This window comes from Porites lutea, chromosome 4, assembly GCF_958299795.1.
Source record: "Porites lutea chromosome 4, jaPorLute2.1, whole genome shotgun sequence".
NCBI classification, from domain to species: Eukaryota; Metazoa; Cnidaria; class Anthozoa; order Scleractinia; family Poritidae; genus Porites; species Porites lutea.
This window is the reverse complement of record NC_133204.1, coordinates 39,090,562-39,108,340: the sequence shown is the minus strand read 5'-3', so window position 1 is coordinate 39,108,340 and position 17,779 is coordinate 39,090,562. Positions and strand designations below refer to the sequence as shown.

The 17,779-nt window shown below is 38.6% G+C and overlaps 2 protein-coding genes across 2 annotated transcripts in view; both read left to right on the top strand.

The window, feature by feature from the left end:
* Positions 1-17,779, top strand: part of LOC140933545 (annexin A5-like) — a 330,251-nt gene that overhangs the window by 263,418 nt on the left and 49,054 nt on the right. The window lies entirely within an intron of this gene.
* LOC140935657 (transmembrane protein 72-like) lies at positions 1,352-5,381 on the top strand. Its single transcript, XM_073385228.1, has 4 exons — positions 1,352-1,573; positions 1,945-2,008; positions 3,151-3,216; positions 4,726-5,381. The coding sequence occupies exons 1-4, from the start codon at positions 1,492-1,494 to the stop codon at positions 4,958-4,960; spliced, it is 447 nt and encodes a 148-aa protein (XP_073241329.1). The 5' UTR covers positions 1,352-1,491; the 3' UTR covers positions 4,961-5,381.

Here is a 17,779-nt window from a genome sequence, read left to right as displayed (position 1 = left end):
GTAGAAAAGCAGGCCAGGATGATCGCAAAATAAAGCAGTCTGAAATCCACCGAAGAACAAACGTGCACTTAGCTCTTGACTCGCCGAGTAGAATAAACTGCCGGCCTCTAATTTATGCTGCTAGTTAATAATGCATGGCGTGAAAACAGATATACTACCTAGGGTGTAAAGAATAAATGAATAATAAGTATTAACAGCCTTTTTTAGGCGTTGAGTGGAGAGCCGGACGCGAAGTAAAGAATCTATGTAAAACAAATACCTCAGGCGTTCCCCCTCTCTCCACTTTCCTTCGGTTTTATTTTTTCGAGCCCCTTTTTATTTGGCGCCACTCTCTCTACTATGTGAACGCCTGGAACAGGCTAGTACTGTATCATGGATTAGGTATGTGTTAATTTGACTGCATTTCCTCCCATTTACTGTACCAGAAAACCCACAGTGAAAAAAGTAAAATTAATATACAGTAGTATTTCACACAGCTAATTTTTTTAAAGGTGATAAGTTCTTGCTTCTTTTTAACCCGGAAGCAGACATCATAGAGAAGAATGAATTGGTAATGTTCTTGCTATACGTTGATTGGGGGTAGTACGTATAGCGAAATGAGACAACATTATGGGTCAAGTGGTCGCTTATCGAAGATGTATAAGACGTTATGACGTTATGACGTTATGAGTACATGTAATTATAATTTTCAGTGGACGAATACCTTGAACCAGAATCAGAATTTCAATTACATCCTGCATTCTTTTTCCCGCTTTTTGAGGGCTATAAATGTAACAAGTAAAATGAAATAACCCCAAAGAGAAGTTTCTTGTGGAAGGAAGCCAGAGAATACAAACTTCAAAAGCTTCAAACTTCGCACAATGAAATCTTACGCATTACAATTTTACCTGTGTTATCTTAATTTAGGTGAAATTTGAGATTTATTTTCTCGGTCTCCCATGAGAAATTGTCTTCAGTGTTGTCACAGATAACTATATCTATTTTGAACATTTTGACATCAATGGCTTAAAATATTCTGGTACAAGGTTTTTGTCCACTGGCACTGGAAATTAAAACACTACTTGATTTCCTGATGGACCTGATGGATTCCGTCTTAAAAACGATGGAAATAATAAAACCTAGAGAGAGTTGGTTGTTTTAGAGAGGTTGTGAGTATAGGGATTTGTGAAAACTTTAGTGCTTTGGATAGCCCGAGTATCAGGCGTTTCTGGGGGAAAAGGGAAATCTCCTCTCCCCTAGCCCCTTAGGAAACCCTTAGGATCCCTTAGGAGGGCCTGATACTCTAGGGTGGGGAATGGGAAGTAGTAGTACCCAGTCCATCAGGTTACCACTTCAGAGAAAACGCCTTGTTGATATTCACTGCCACGAAAACAAATTTCGCCACGATGCGTTGCTCATTTTTTACACCAGCATTGATCTAATATTTAATTTTATTCTCGACGTTTCTTCGACATTTGAAATAATTTTTGAAAGTTTTGGATTGGACAAGAAATGCAAGCAGGAGCAGAGCGTCCCTTTATTATCCGTCATTTCACTTCAATCACTCGAATATTTGGACTATTCACAAGTGCAGGTAAATTAAAGCTTTGACAGTAGAGACTGATCAGGATTGCTCTATTTTCTTAACATTAATGATTGAGTAAATAATTTGAGTGCTGTTATTTTGGCAGTCATGTCATAGGGTAGGGAAACAATTTTATTCTTTTTCTTGAAGAACTTGAAATACAACAGCTGATCGTGTCAAGTTGACTTGAAAGGGATTTATTTTGATCATAACGCAATTTTACGCTGCGTGTATTTTAACAAACTTAAAAACCCGGATGCCCTAGAAATTCTAGTTCAAAGATGCCCCTCGCCTGTTCTCTAAATTCCAAAATTCCTTCCATGATATGGAAATGAATATTTTTTGAAAATATTGCCTTTGTTTTTAAATTTTGTCATCAGGTCTGTGGTGGACAGGACTCTATTTGGTTGACAGTGCAGACAAAAGAATTGCTGCATACCTAATGTAAGTGAATCATGTTGGGTCAATATTTTTATTCTTTGAGGAGTAATTTTCCAGACTGAGTTCTCTGTCTCACCTGTTTAAAGCTGCTGGGGATATTTTGCCGAAAAAAGGACGTAAAAGGGGTATAACTGTTAACTGTAACTACATGTATTCATGTTTCAAAGGCACTGAGTGTTTTTCTGATGAGCATCTCTGCTTTGATCTTTGCTGGTACAATTTACAGATTAGAACTTATTTGTCACAGTTTAAAGGTGTTTTGTTGCATGATCAGACAACATTTTTATTGATTTACCACAAATTTTGTTGAATTACCACAAATGCATACATTTGTCAAAAATGTAATGTTCACAGCCTTTCAGAATCATGAAAATGGAATGTTTCTTTTTTATGTCACAGGCCACAGTGTACAGTCGAACCTCGCTATTTCGAACTCGGTTAATTCAAAGTCCCTGCTATTTCGAAGGAAGATCGAATGCCCTTGGATTTACCCTTCCCCTTTACGCTTCCCCTGTTATTTTGAAGCCCCGCTATTTCGAACTTTTTTTCATTTCCCTTGGGACTTCGAAATAGTGGGGTTCGACTGTACTTACACTTGGTTAATCCATACTCTGCTAGTCTTACCCCTGATAAATACCATAAATCCACTATAAAGCCCCACTTGGGGCTTATTAGTTTCAAATACATTTGAGGAGGAGGGGGGGGGGGGGTGCAGGGCTTATTTAGGAGGAGGGGCTTATTTAAAATAGCAAAGATGATTGTATCATTCTCCATAAAGAACTAGAATACAAAGTGGAAAAGCTCAAGTACAGGAAGTTGGAGGTCATGTCGCCAAGGATCAAAAACAAAACTGAACTTCAGTTAGTGAACGAACCATCCTGGATCAGTCCACGGAAGTTTTACAGTTGTGATTGATTATTACAGTCTATCACTTATTAGTGAGGGATAATAAGGGAGAGGGGGAGGGGAGGGGGGGGTTTGAAAGAGAGGGGGAGCTTATTAACTTTCTTCCTCTGAAAAGGTGGGGGGGGGCTTATTAGAGAGGGGGTGATTAATAGAGGGTTTATAGTTACTCTCCACTATGACAATAATGTTGTTTTAGGGTTGAATATGACCAGCTAACATGATTGTTTTGTCTTTTATAGGATTTGTGGAGCAGCTGTGACATTTTTTGAGTTCATGTTTATTCTTGACAAATGCGTTTGTTGCAGGTAATAAAAATACGAAGGAAGATACATTCTGTATTAAACAAAATTTGCACTAATATATCCTTTTTTTGACCATGGTTGAAATGAATTTTACATTCCTACAAACCATACCCATTCGCAAATAAGTGTGATTCAGTGAATGTACGTTGGAAAAAAAAAATTTAAAAACCATGTTTATAACATTGAAGAAATTCCATGAAGAAAGAAAAGGAAAGAATGATCCTGGTGTTTCCAAACTATTTTTCCCACAAAGTGAAGCCTTGTAAATGTCCAGCAAAAGGGAAATACGGGGAAAGGAAATGAAAAGAAGTGAGGAGGAGAGAAGAGGAAAGATAAAAGTTGAGTGGCAATGCATTCAGGACTCAACTTTAGGTAGCATTGCTTCTTTCTGGCCGGTAGTAGTGCTGTCAACTCTCTTGGATAATCTGGGAGACTCCAGATTCTAGACCGTATCTCCTGGTCTCCAGGTTAGAGTCTGAAATCTCCTGGATAATCGCCAAAGTTTGCCATTTCTTGTAGACTCGACTTTGTGACAATGAAATTTGAAATACATGTATTTTCTGTTCTTTGAGCTATTTTACTCTTAACATTGAACGTTTCCTATATAAACTCTGGTATGCCCAGTGATTGTAATATAAACAATAATATGACTGGTGCGAAGTAAACCAATGAGATCAAATGTTACAATGCTAACAACATCTTTTTTAAGCATTTTGTGCCATCACAGATATTCATGATGATCGGAGTCAATGAGTATTTATGCACAGATGATGTCATGTGCCGTGCATTATGATGTCATCTATCGTCGCCTCGCTATGCAATTCTCAGTAATTGAAAACATGGGGGGTTGACAGCCCAGCCAGTAGTGTCCACAAAATAGCTTGACTAGCTTCCATAGCATTTGAATTTTCAGGGCTGAATAGATAAAGTAGAAGTGACCCTTGTACTGAGTACCTTATTGGTACTTAATTTTGTGGGTCTTTAATTTCCTGTTTTTTTGCGATAAATTTGTAAAAAAAATTCATGAAATTAAGACCTGCAAATATAAATCCTTGCGAGAATTTAAGCTTGCAAAATTTAATACCGACATAAAAAATCCAAAACACAGATAAAATTATTGGCATATAATAGCAACAACATATGCAGGATGCGATATGTTTCAACAAATACACAAATTGTCGACTGATTTTGCTGGTAAACTCCATACCTTCAGTGGTGAAGTAATGTTGATTTGCAAAAATTTCACTCATCAGTTGTTCCATGAGTTTGTTTAGAGGTTTTAAAAAGTTAAGACCTTTTGAAAGATAAAAAAAAGTTGAGAAAACTTAAATCGCAAAATTAAATGCCAATTTTTAACATAATATTTGCCTGTTGAAATCAAGAAACTATAAAAACATGGTGAAATACCATCTCTCAAAAATTGCAAAACTAAGTACAATAAGCAACATGTAACTTTGAGTGTTTAACTTTGTTTTTGCACAGATTCACAACATAATTTTACTTTTATTTCAGGGAAGAAAGCTGTGCTCACACACTGTGGAAGTACTTGTTAGCTGTTGACAACTGGAAGAAAACTTTGTTATATGGTGCTTTGTCAATTGTCTGCTACTTGCATCCTAATGAGTACTGGCAAGCTGCAATTGCAGGGGTTGCATTAGACATCACAGCGATAATGTACTTGATACGAACATTCAGAACCAGAAATCACAGTGAACCCTATAAATATAAACAACTGGAAGTCAGATGAAAAATAGATTATAGTTTATTTCTCAGTTTCAGGACATACAAAGACAATCTGCAGGTCATATATTTTATAAATAATAATGTAATTTAGTTGGTTTCAGAAAATATTTACAGTTATTGTTGTCCATTAAAGGAACGTTCATGTGTAAACCTTGACTGGAATTTCCGGAGATGAGATAAGGAGATGGGGCTTTTACCAAAAACGGTCTGTATGGGCAAATTTTTTTTTCATTTTCTGGGAAAACAAAATAATTTATTGGAAATAATGACAGGATCTGAAATGCGCATGAAATAATGAGCTTGTTTTTATTTGCTTGCACTAGAATACTAAATGCAGCTATATGTAATAATTACAATGACGTTTGTTGTGCAAAGTATATGCTAGTGTCATTGCACAGTTCAAATAGAGTGAGGCTTAAGATTGAAGATTGTAGTATATTACTGACCTCACATTGTGAGGTCAGTAATATACTACATGCATATGAATTATCGCATGTTAAGAGCAATATTACCAGTGCCATCTTAATGAATGAGTTTGGTTGAGAGATATGTAGTGGCAGTTCCTCTTGTTTACAAAGGGTTTTTTTTGTTACCCCTTTAGGTCCCAATAGTGACCAACAACAATTTTCTCTTTACAATATCCATACATAATTGTCAAGAAGTAAAGTTATGAGAATTAACAAGTGATCACCAAAGAGAAAATACTTTGATCTTTTATTAAAGTCTCTCAACTAATTCTTAAAAGAAATGTATGGAGATCGGTCTGGAGAATTTGTATATGGATCTTGGGGCTTAAAAGGTTAAGGTTTGAGCAATGGCTCATTGTGGGTGGTTTTTCATCTGGTGAATTTACAACAATGACAACAACAACAACAATAACAATAATTTATTTAACCACGTTATCATCTAAGAGCACAAATGCTCGTTCAAAATACGAATGTGCATTAAATCTACAATTATAATAATAATATCTAGTATATATAAAAAAAATATTTAACAATTATTCCTTGAGCCCGAATGGGCTCTGAGTCAATAGCCCGTGAGGCCGAAGGCCAAATGGGCTATTGACCCAGAGGCCATGAGGGCGAGAGGAATAATTGTTTTAGTAAAATCCAACTAGTTGGTAAAAAATATCGAGAATAAAAAAGTTTTAGCTTGTTAAAGCTAGACTTTAATCCTTTTTTGCCGCCAAAAACCCTGTGCTTTTCGCTACTAGTGGGCCATAACATATAGCCTAGTAATAGCTCAACCAATCAGAACGCAGCATTGATAATAGACTACTATTTGGATTTTACTAAATATATATATACTATACTCTCAAAGAAAACAAGATATTTCTTTACTGTAGACAAATGCAAGTCTATATAAAAGCTACCATTTTATTGACAAAACGGCAAGGCCTTCATGGCACACGAATTGATGAGGCATGGTATAAAACATCTAAGCAAACTAAATATCATTATTATTTTGTCTACTCAATAAATAAAAAGTGATTTGAATGGATAATGCACCCTGTGAAGTGACATAAAATCACTGCTATCATCTTATTTGCAGAGTCTTTATTAGCAGATATCCACAGATACATATAATACATGTAGTAAACCCACAGTTTATCCTTTCTTAATAGGCAAATATTTTTTTAATTTTGGATACCAGCTCATAAGAATACTTAATGAAAGTGTGTCATTTATTATTGTTAGGTTACATTTTCAGGCAACTACTGCCCTGGAATACTACACATGTTAATTTAGTACTGATGCTGTTCAGATAATGAAAAACTTGTGATCAAGAATTAAGGTGTTTTTTTTTTCTGTCCATGTAGAAATTATCCTTAACTTTAAAACAAATTATGCAAAACCAGTGTATGACCATTGATATTAGATAACTAAAATAATTTAATTGACTGCAAACCCCTGCAATTGATGTTAGGAATTTATGACTTCTTCTTCTTGTTTATATTTTAAAATAAATAATATCATTAATTTATTCTTGAAAATTATTGAAAGCATCAGGCAGCCTATTTATGATCTTCAGATAAGATAAAGTTGTCAATAAAATTGATACTACAATATTATTGAAAATAGGCTTCTCTGGACAGTTCTCGCCAAGACCTATCACTGCCGTTACTATTTAGGGATACCTTTGATAGGAAATTAACGCTTCATGAAATTAACGTAGTTAGGTCAACGCGTTTTTCTTGAAACGTTAATTTCCGCGCTGTTAATTAAGTGGAGTGTTAATGTCCGCGACCTTAATTCCCGTTATTTTGGATACGCTTCTGACATTTTTTATTTATTTATTTATTTAGTCACTCACAAAACCTTACACAACATGAACAAAAGGTGTTAATTAAATTATAAAACTAATGTGACAAGGAAGCCTAACGAAGCTTGAAGCTTATATTAATAGGTTTCCTTCAACTACCTAGTGAACTGAGTTCATGGCTGAGTGCAGAGTGAGCAAGATCAGAAAATTAAACGACAGATCGGCTATCAGTGAGATAATTCTTTAAATTTTTTTTAAAAACAGATATAGAAGGAGAGCTAATTAGTGAAACAGGCAACGAATTCCAGATTTTAGGTCCTCGGTAAAGGATACTGAATTGCTTTACATTTGTTCTACAAAAATGAGGTCTATATTGAGAGGCTAGTCGAGTTTCGTATTGATGGACTTGATTACTACTTAAGAACAAGTCATGAAAGCTATTATGCAAAAGATTATGGTGATAAGAATACATAAAGGTAGCGACAGAAAATGAATTAATACTAAATATGTCAAGGACTTTAAGCTGGCTAAATAAAGGGACGGTATTTGCTAGATAGTGAGCTCTTGTTATGAGTCGCACTAGACGCTTTTGCAAAAGGTAAATACAGTTTAGGTTGGAACAGTAGGTGGAGGACCAGGCGACATTACAGTATGTTAAGAAGGGATATACAAGGGAGTAATACAAGGTCATCAAAGTTTGGGATGATAGGTAAAAGCGGGCTTTCGCAATAATTCCCACACTTTTCGAAATTTTTTTTGAGACGAAATCAATATGTGGTTTCCAAGAGAGATGCTGATCAATGAGAACACCTAAAAATTTTGTCTCCGTGACTTGCTTGATCACGGTATTTTCCAGAGTAAGAGGGACATTAACATTGACTTTCTTTTGCCTTGGATGAAAAATCATAAAATTTGTTTTAGTCAGATTTAGAGATAACTTATTCACTTTAAGCCAAATAATTATTTTTGCAAGTTCATTGTTAACAATAGAAACGAGGTGATTGGCATCTTTATGGGAACAAAAGATACTTGTGTCATCAGCAAACAGTAAAGATTGAGTGAGACTAGAGACATTAGGAAGATCATTAATGTAAATAATAAACAAAAGAGGTCCAAGAATTGAGCCCTGCGGGACGCCACATAAAATTTTCCGCGGAGAAGATCGATGGGACCCAAACTGGACAAATTGAGTCCGATCGTCAAGATAGCTTTTGATCCACGCCAAAGCAGTATCCCGAATACCATAGTGTTGCAGTTTATGACACAATATTTCATGATTAATTGTATCAAACGCCTTAGAAAGATCTAAGAAGATGCCTAAAGTTGTTTCATTTCTGTCGATAGCTGAAGATATGTTGTTGATCAAGTCAATTAACGCTAATGCAGTCGAATGATTATTACGGAATCCAAATTGTTTCGAGTATAAAATATTATGCAAATTTAAGAAATTAATCAGTCGGTTGTACATGACTTTTTCAAAGAGTTTAGAAAAGGCTGGAAGAATTGATATTGGCCTGTAATTACTAAAAAGTGTTGGGTCATCTGCCTTAAAAACTGGAATCACTTTGGCTATTTTGAGAGATTCAGGAAACACACCAGTAGACAACGAAGTGTTTATAATGGTTACAAGAGGCTGCGCAATATTTTGGAAAGACTGATGAACTATCTTCATGGATATATTATCATGTCCAGGAGCTTTGTTGGCGTTGAACGATTTAACAATGTTGTTTAATTCACCGACTGTTTCAAACTGTTAGTGGTTGCAATGAAATGGATTCGGAAAGAGCGCTGCTTAAGAAATTCTTGGGTGACGAATTTGTGGAAGGAATTTTGCTCGCCAAATTTGGCTCTATATTGGTGAAGTAATCACAGAATTTATTGGCAATGTCAGTAGGATTGCTAATTTCCATTTCATTTTTGGTGAAGCTTGCAGGATACGGCGATTTAGCGACACGCCTGTTGATCACTTCATTAAGAATTTTCCATGTTTGCTTTAAGTTTGATCTAGCCTTATCCAATTTGTTGTCATAATAATTTTTCCTGGCGATACGAACAAGACAAGTTAGCTTATTTCTAAATGACTTATAGCTGGATTCACGCTCATGACTTGGTTTCCTTAACAACAATTTATACAGCCTAGACTTTGTTTTAATTGATTTCAAGATTCCAGTTGTAAGCCACGGATTATGCAGAGTTTTTAGGTTTTTCCCTTGACAAAACTTTATCGGAAAACTCTTGTTATAAAATTCAGTATATTTTTGAAGGAACCCATTGTAAGCGGCGTTAGCATCAGCATAAATTAGAGAATTCCAATCGAATTCACACAAAAGGTTGTTAAATGCATTAATATTCTGACTAGAGAAGTTGCGAATGGCAACACTTTCCTTAGGCTTAATTGTTGAAGAATGAGCATCAGTGTAACAGAGTGTGAAGATTGGTAAATGGTCGGACAGATCATTAATAATGAGTCCATTGTCACACAAGGCAGAAATATTGTTAGTAAAAATATTATCAATCAGGGTGGCGCTGTACGAAGTAAGTCGAGTTGGTCTCGAAATTAGCGGGTAAAGAAAATGAGAAAATAACGCATTAATAAACTCATTCGTAGCTGAATGCAAATCAGTGTTAAGAAGGTCTAAATTGAAATCACCCATTATGTAACACATTTTATTGTCCCTGGTTACCCGATGAAGCAATTGGTGAAAAGATTCCAGGAATTCTTGACATTCTTGACACCAAGAGCCATAATGGGACTTGACACCTAAGAAAGAGGAGTATTTATTAATGAGGTTGGAGATCCGCCAGTAACAGTGAAATTGTATACAACCCTCGAAGTGGCCAGATTTCTTCGCTTGACCGTCTTCGTATGATCGATAAGGAAAAAAAACCAGGAACAAAGTTTCCATCTCAGGTTACACGTTTAACTTTGTTTCTAATGTCTCAACAAGTTTTTTGCAAGTAGTTAAGACAGTTCTAGTTAAGAGTAGAGTTTAAAAGATCACAATTTACACTCACTTCTTTAACTGTCACGAGCGCTGTTCCACACATGACGTAACATTCATGAAAATGCACCGATGTGCTTTTGTCCAAAAATGCCCCGCACCAATGTCCACTACCTTATCCCCTCCCCCCTAAACGTCAAGTTGACGTTAAATGGGGGAAAACTGAATATTTCAATATGTCGACGGCCCCTCACGGCTGCACTGGTCTGTCTGGTCTGGCGGTTAGTTGTGATTAATAATAAGCGACCTTACACTTCGTACGTGTTGCATGGAATCCCAGAATCTTATAGGCCAATTCCGAGTTCCAAAACCCTCACTTTCAAAATGAGGCCAAGTGTACAACCTTTCTCGTGGAAACGAGTTTTATTTGCACGAGAATATCATTTTGATATCAAAGGCTGAGCACTTAACCTCGTTTTCATACAGAGGCTCGGGGAACTCGGAAATGGCCTATTGGTTGACGGGAGCCAGTTTGCGGAATCTCCTCAACCTCGTTCTGGTTAATTTCCCAGCCAGCACCTTGCCAGCGCGTGCATTTATTTGCCGGTGATTTAATGAGCCTCTCTCTGGGTACCTGCGGACGTCGTTTTCGCCGAGCGTTTCCATCAAATCGTCGGTTTTTCAACGAAATCGTCGCATATCAAGAATTGTTTTGCGTGGTAACACTACTGAGCGAGCTCGAGCGACCACAACAAAGACGAAGGAAACGAGAACATATAAAAAGCAACAGGTTTCCAATCAAAGTAGATTCCCAAAGGTTACCGTTTGTTTCGACAGGTGTAAAAAGTTCCACGTACTTAAAGAACGAAGATGTATTCACCCAAAATGTTTTTCTTGTTCACCAGCAAACTATACTTGAAGTGAACGAAATTTTTGTGCAATTTCTTTATTTAAGTTCGCATCGAAACGACTTGTGTTGAAACCGGTTTCCAGTTCCCAAGAGGAGATTAACACAAAACGGTCAGTTTTAACCAATGGGCAAGAGATCTACAGATACATGTACACCTGAGACCGACCAGTCGTCTTTGATTTTTAGTCCATAGCCTGCAGTGCAGGCGTTTTCTTCGAGCGCGCAATTTGCTCGCGAAAGCGCCACGTTGAAACTTCCAGAAGAGAGGAGGAGATGGGGCACCTACCGTAAGGGTTACTATTTCTACTCTCCCCAATCTTCCACTGTCATAAAATCAAAGATGGCTGCTACAACAATAGAGCGGTTTTCACTTGACTGTCGAAAGGGATTGGTTTTGGTTTTGGTTTTGGTTTTACTACGCCCTTTGGTTGGCTAGTGTATTTACTTTGGTTTTGGTTTTACGACAGTCAAGTGAAAACCGCTCTATTACGAACACGAACAAGGTTTCGCCCACCCAAAATATGCCTGCACTGCTGGCTATTTAGTCCAAGGCTTACTTAACTGGGACAACCAAACTAACAAACCAAATAAATCATGAAACATGCGTAAGAAAGACTTAAGCCTTTGTGGATTTCACGGAGGCTTTCTTTGACCTCTGAATCAGACTGTGATGATTTAAACGTTTTATTCGTTGTTTATCAAAATAAGGTTATATAGCAAAATCAGTAAACGCTTTCAAGTTATAAAAGGTATGTGAACAAGTGTATCGCTATCTATACGTAAAAGGCCTTCGCGTTGTCCTTCTTCTTCCAATCCGCGATCCATTTCTCGTATTCCTCAGGCTTTTCTTCAAAAGCCACATGACGCTTTTTTTCCTGGATGCTTCTCTTTTGCACGAATCGGCGACGTCCTGCATCACTGTGAAACAATCACTAAAAGCTTACTGATGTTGAAGGGATCATAAATAGCGATTATATTCTAGATAAGAAACAAGTTCAAATGCTCGTTCATCCCTGTGGGTTCTGCGTTTTGACGGTTTTGGGTGCCGCCTAGGATCTTAAACCCTGAGCGTATTTAAAAATGAGACGAACAAAAACTGATGCCCTATCTGAGACCCAAACCTGGAAAATGAGACCCAATTAAAGCAAGGGAAAAACTGACGCAAATCTTCCTTTAATCGCTTTTCTAAAACTCCAAGGTAACGTTAAGTTTTAACAGCGAATTTTTTTCTCAGGTAACTGGGCATTACGCACTTGAATTTTAGCTGATATAATAATGGTAGCCTATCTTAGTAAGGATCACACCGGGAACATAGTGGCAACAAGAGCAAAATGATACCCAGTGTTTTTAATGCCTATGGAGACCCTCAAAAAAACCATATCCTTATATCAGGCGCCTCATATTTCCATCTAGCCCATTTCTGGGAGTACCTCAGGAGATCCTTAGCCTGCATAGTAGTTTTTTGGAGGGGAAGGAAAATTAAATGCTCGAGAGAACACGATGTTCGCACGAGGATGAAGAGATGGTGTTTCCCATTTTAAAAGCCCAGCTTTCCTTTTCCCCTAGCTTCCGTCCGGCTTTCAACGTCTGCAACGCGGACAATCAAAAACTGGCCTGGCACCCCCATTCTACTAGGTGTATGCACAATCAACTCTTTCTAAGAGCAGGAGACGGACACCTTCGGGACCGGCCCTGACTGTCCGTCTTAAAGAGGTGTCTGGCTTATAGACAGTAGAGCCGTATCGTGATACCAGTATTTTTAAAGCTGAACCTATTCGCAATGAATACACGTTTGTCAACTTGTACAAAACAGCAAAAACTGGCCACATTGTAACAGAAAAGTGGAATTATTTTCTCATTGTGCAATCAAACGTTCATTGCAAGCCACGTTCACGGCTATAAAAAGCGAAAATCATTTGTACTCACTGACTGACGGATCCAGCTAAAGTCAAGCTTTCCACCTATTCACTTAATTAACCCCACGAGGATGAAAGCGGGGCGGTGCATGCAATCATATTAAACAAGGTGGCAAAGGGTTTTCCGTGACGCGTGATGGGACCATTATCAGCGTGATGCGTGATCGGGCGTAGCAGCGTGATGCGTTATTTACTATTAGTGAACTTACGCAAGAGGACAGAAGAGGGGAGAAGACTGCAAACCTTGTGTGACAAGCGTGACAATAATTTTGTTTGAAATAAACCCAAAGGAGACCCGTTTGTGCGTGGCTTAGGCTTTATTTGACCCCTAGGAGACCATACTCTAACAAAGTAACCGAATTTCCTCGAATAATAGCCGTCCCTCGATTAATCGCCACCCCACCCCCCTCGAATAATCGCGCCCAAGAGAGAATGATCAAAGAGAGCGAATCCCTCATGCATGACCCTCTTTCCATGAAAATTATTTTCAATCTATTCTTGGTTCTATGTCATACTGCGTGGTTATTTTAAGGACGCCACCTTATTGGTCGGTTTGAGTGGCGGCGTCATGTAATTTTGAACTTGGCGGGTAATTCATTTTACTGCCGATCACTCACAGCAAGCGATATGACGTGCAAACTTGGTTTTACTTTCGCCGACGAGTCAAAAGATTTCTACGCGGAAAAATCTGGCCAGAGTAGCTGCCGAAGAGCTCATTCTCTCTTGTCGCCCCTTTTAGACGGAGACATTTAAAATAATCCTCCTCCCTCCAATAATCGCCCCCTTTTTGTGCGAAAAACAGAATAATCGCCCAAGCTATTATTTGAGGAAATCAAGAGAGAATGATCTAAGGAGGAAATACAGTGTGTCGCCATTTTTTTTTTTCATGTATATTGCTGTTCACAAGACGTCATAAAAATTCAAGCTAAAGAAAATATGGATCTTTCCAAGCTTTTAAGTGACATTGCAGCTAAAAAGGCATCAGGCGGACTACCTTTCGTCAACTGCGAAGCTAAAGAATTTCGTAAACTTGCAGTTTGCCTCCGAAGAGAGGCAGGAAGTTGTCCTAGATATCTCGAAATCAGTTTTAAGTAAGTCAAGATACACAAGTTACATGCCTTTATGAAAAAGATTTTGGGACAGCGTGTTAGCCTGTTCCAGGCTCCGAGATAGTTAGGTCCGCTGAATTGAGAAAGCACAAACACGAAAATATAACGGGAGGAAACTGGGGAGAGCAGTGGCGGCGGAGGCTCTCTCTCCCCTCCTTTTTCCTTTTTCCCGCCCCGCCAACTTTGCACGCGTCTTTTACTTTCGCTTCTTCCCCACTATCTAAGAGCCTGGAACACTTGCGTGTAGACGAAGCGATTCGATTCGGACTGAGCGATAGATTGTCAGATCAACAAGGAGAAGCAAAAGGCAGTTACTGTGGTTTTGTAACTGTTCATTATTCTTCAACCTCGTCCCCAGGGCTTTTCCCTTAAAAAATGGGTGGGTCCCGCCCCGCCCATTTTTTAAGGGAAAAGCCCGGGGGACGAGGTTGATTATTCTTCTTTTCGTTTTGATTGGAAGAGTAGGTGTTTTTATACTTGTTTTTGTATTGCGTGTTATTGCTTTTCATGTAATACAGTAAAATTCCGAAAATAAGCCCCTCCATGTAAAAGCCCCTCCAAATATAAGCTCCCCAAACTCGTAACGCAAAAAAACCCTCCAAATATAAGGCCCCCCGGGATTTGTACTTGGAAATTGCCCTTAAAAACAAAGTAAAACAAAGAAAAACGGTAAATTTCCTTCCAAGAATAAGGGTCGCCCCAAAATAAGCCCCTCAAAAAGGGCCTTTAAAAAAATATAAGCCCCGGGGCTTATTTTCGGAATTTTACGGTAATTTATTAAAGCTTATGTTGCGATGTTGTATATGAATTATCCTCGGTTTGGAGATTGTGCATTTTCAGCAAGTTTTGTAAAGGAGTGTATTGATGTTAGTAACGTTGCTGGAGAAGGTGTGGTGTACATAAGGAAAGTGTTATTGTAGAGGAAATAAAGGAAGTGGAACTGAGATCTCGTCGTGCGCAATTTATTTATGACAGAAATTATAATCGAAACGTGGAATTTGATGAAAACTTATAGCATACAGGTTCTTCATAACAAAATTTGAAACAGGATATTGGCGGAGATGACCCCTCGTACCAGCAGACTTCCGGTGAACTGAGTTAAGACGTTTGTTACTCATAAAAGTAAAAAAAAAGTAAAAGAAAAAAAAAAAAGTAAAAGAAAAGTAAGGGTATTTTCACGGAAGGGTATCCGGGAAAATATAACTTCTTACTATTCCTCCGCATTCACAATTAGTTCCACGACCACGACGCCGAAGTGCACGCTGAAATAGCGTCTTGTTTGACCTTCGATCGTTGTTGCCCACACTACGTATACGTAACCTTTGCTTGTTACTAGTACAGTAATTCTTACAGAGGGATTGCGTGACGTCTGCGCACAAGGCATTTTGCAACTCACGATTTCTTTTTAACGCCGTTCTAAGCGTGCCTCCTTAAATCAAGAACTTAGTGTTGTGATTTTGCAAAGGAAAGTCTTAACTCAGTGAAAACCAACAAGGAAACAAGTAGAGTTTGACCTCGTGCAAGGATGACGGAAGTTGCTCTTTGAATCACTGTAAAACTGCGTGTGAGATGGAAACACGTCCCTTGTTATCACCTATTTGCGAAGATAGCTCACTGGATCCTCTCTCCTGTGGGCCAGATGGTGTTCATTTCCCAACACTTGATGGACCTTTTGATCATGATGTTGAATCTGGAGCAAGAAAAAGTTTAGATGTTGAAACTGAAAGTCGTGAGAACCAAAGATCATCATGCTGCAACATCCTCGCTTCCGGAATGCTGTTTAGCTCCATAACTAAAGCCACCGGGCTGTGGAATCCACGGAAAAGCCCCTATTCTATTCTTTGTGCCTTTTTTGTCGCTTTAAACTTCCTGTCTCTGGTGGCTGAAATTATAATTCCAAGCGTTTGCGGGCCCTTTGTAGATCGTTGTGTGACACAAAAAAGCCGCGCGACAAATGCGACAAGTAATAATAACAATGCAAGTGAATCCAATGCTGCCAAGATCTACGAAATAACATTGGCATTCGATGCGTGGAACGCTTTATCTGACACAATGACATACATTCTTTTAATCCATACCTTATGCCGCGTACAACAACAAATGCCCTTGCTTTCTCTTGCCTCAGCGAGAGCGAAAGTGTCACGACGCGAGTGGTTGTTTATTAACGTGATGTTCATTATTTGCTCAACTGCTATAACTATTGCAAGCGCACTTCGAATATCGATTGTCAAATCCGGCAAAATGAAGTTTTACGGCACGTTCGGTTCGGGTGTTTTAATTGTTTACCTGACAGCATTCATATGTACTTGCGTGTTTGTGGTGCTGACATGTGCGATGAGTAGTTTAGTCGATGTATGTTTCAATGAAATTTGTTCTATGAGTCACGCAACACTTAATAAGATCATCGCCTTACATCAGAAGTTGTGTGGCCAACTTGCAACCGCCTCCCAAATTTTAGCACCATGGTTTCTTGTTCATTGGCTAATGTTTGGTGCTAACTGTATTGCAGTATTTGCCTTCGATTCCATGCATTTTGAATTTTTAACTCATAAGTTTAGCGGTGCACCTACTGTGTTTATGGCGGTTACTTTTGTCCTTAATTTTGCTCTATTTTTGGTACCGTGTGTTTTTGCGTCAAGGGTGACTTGGAAGTGCGAATCTCTCCTGTTCAAACTGAACAACATGACCGCAAGAGACTGGAACGAGGAGCACCCCTTTTGTGAACACACCAATGTGAATGCATTTCTATTTTATGCTGAACGGAGTAAGTGTGGATTTCGGGTCAGAAACATAACATTTGGATCCAGTGGAACCTGGATTTCAGCGCTGCTTGGTCTTCTTGGTCTTGGAATACGATTTGTGCAGTACATCAACTGAAAGGTTTAGCGGCAATGAAATGTTTGGCACACATAATAAGGTCACGGAGAAGCCATATTTTCCCACTTGCTCCAACTCTTGGGCAAAACATGGAAAATTTAGACCCCCTCTCCCCCGCCCAAATAAAGGAAGATGGGGCGTTTTGGCGTTCGCGTAACCTGCGAATACAGCCTTCTCTCCTCTCTCCTGAGGGGCGAGGAGCAAGAAGTGACATCTGTATTCGCAGGTTAGCGTTCGTGCGGCTTCATGGTGGATGTGGGTTTGCTGTTCCATTTCATTCTGTCCAGGATTGTAGTGCTGCGCCCTCTTCCACAAGATATACTCCGCGTTTGACTGACCCCGACTGCAAATCTATGAAAACATAGACATCTGTGTTGAAAATGAAACTATAATAAAATTAAGTAAAATGGTCGTCTTGTGTGAAGATCCGGCATCACTCCAGCTGGGGTTTGTTACTGGGTATGCGGTCTTGAAGCTCTTAACATGTGCATCGGCTCCTGACATGTTTTCAAAATTCTCTCTTCCACACCTCGTTTTGCGGAGGCTGGAACGGTTACGGAAAGAGCTCTTTCCCCGTTTACTCAGCAAGCACTATGGCGTGTTATTGCACAAACAGTAGTTTAAGATGAAGTCCGGCTGCGGTTGGATTTAGCCTGAATTTTTAGAATTTTATTTTATTTTTTAAAAAAACGTGAACTGAAGATGATAATAAAGGCTGTGGGGTGTAGTTTTTGCGGAAAAGGCGCGAGAACAAAACACATGGTACACAGTCTTGTAACTGTGAGTACTGTGGATCACTAAACA

Coding starts and splice junctions, on each gene's coding strand:
- LOC140935657 (XM_073385228.1), top strand. CDS start 1,492: ATGCAAGCAGGAGCAGAGCGTCCCTTTATTATCCGTCATTTCACTTCA. Junction 1,574..1,944: donor TGGACTATTCACAAGTGCAG/GTAAATTAAAGC, acceptor TTTTGTCATCAG/GTCTGTGGTGGACAGGACTC. Junction 2,009..3,150: donor AGAATTGCTGCATACCTAAT/GTAAGTGAATCA, acceptor TGTCTTTTATAG/GATTTGTGGAGCAGCTGTGA.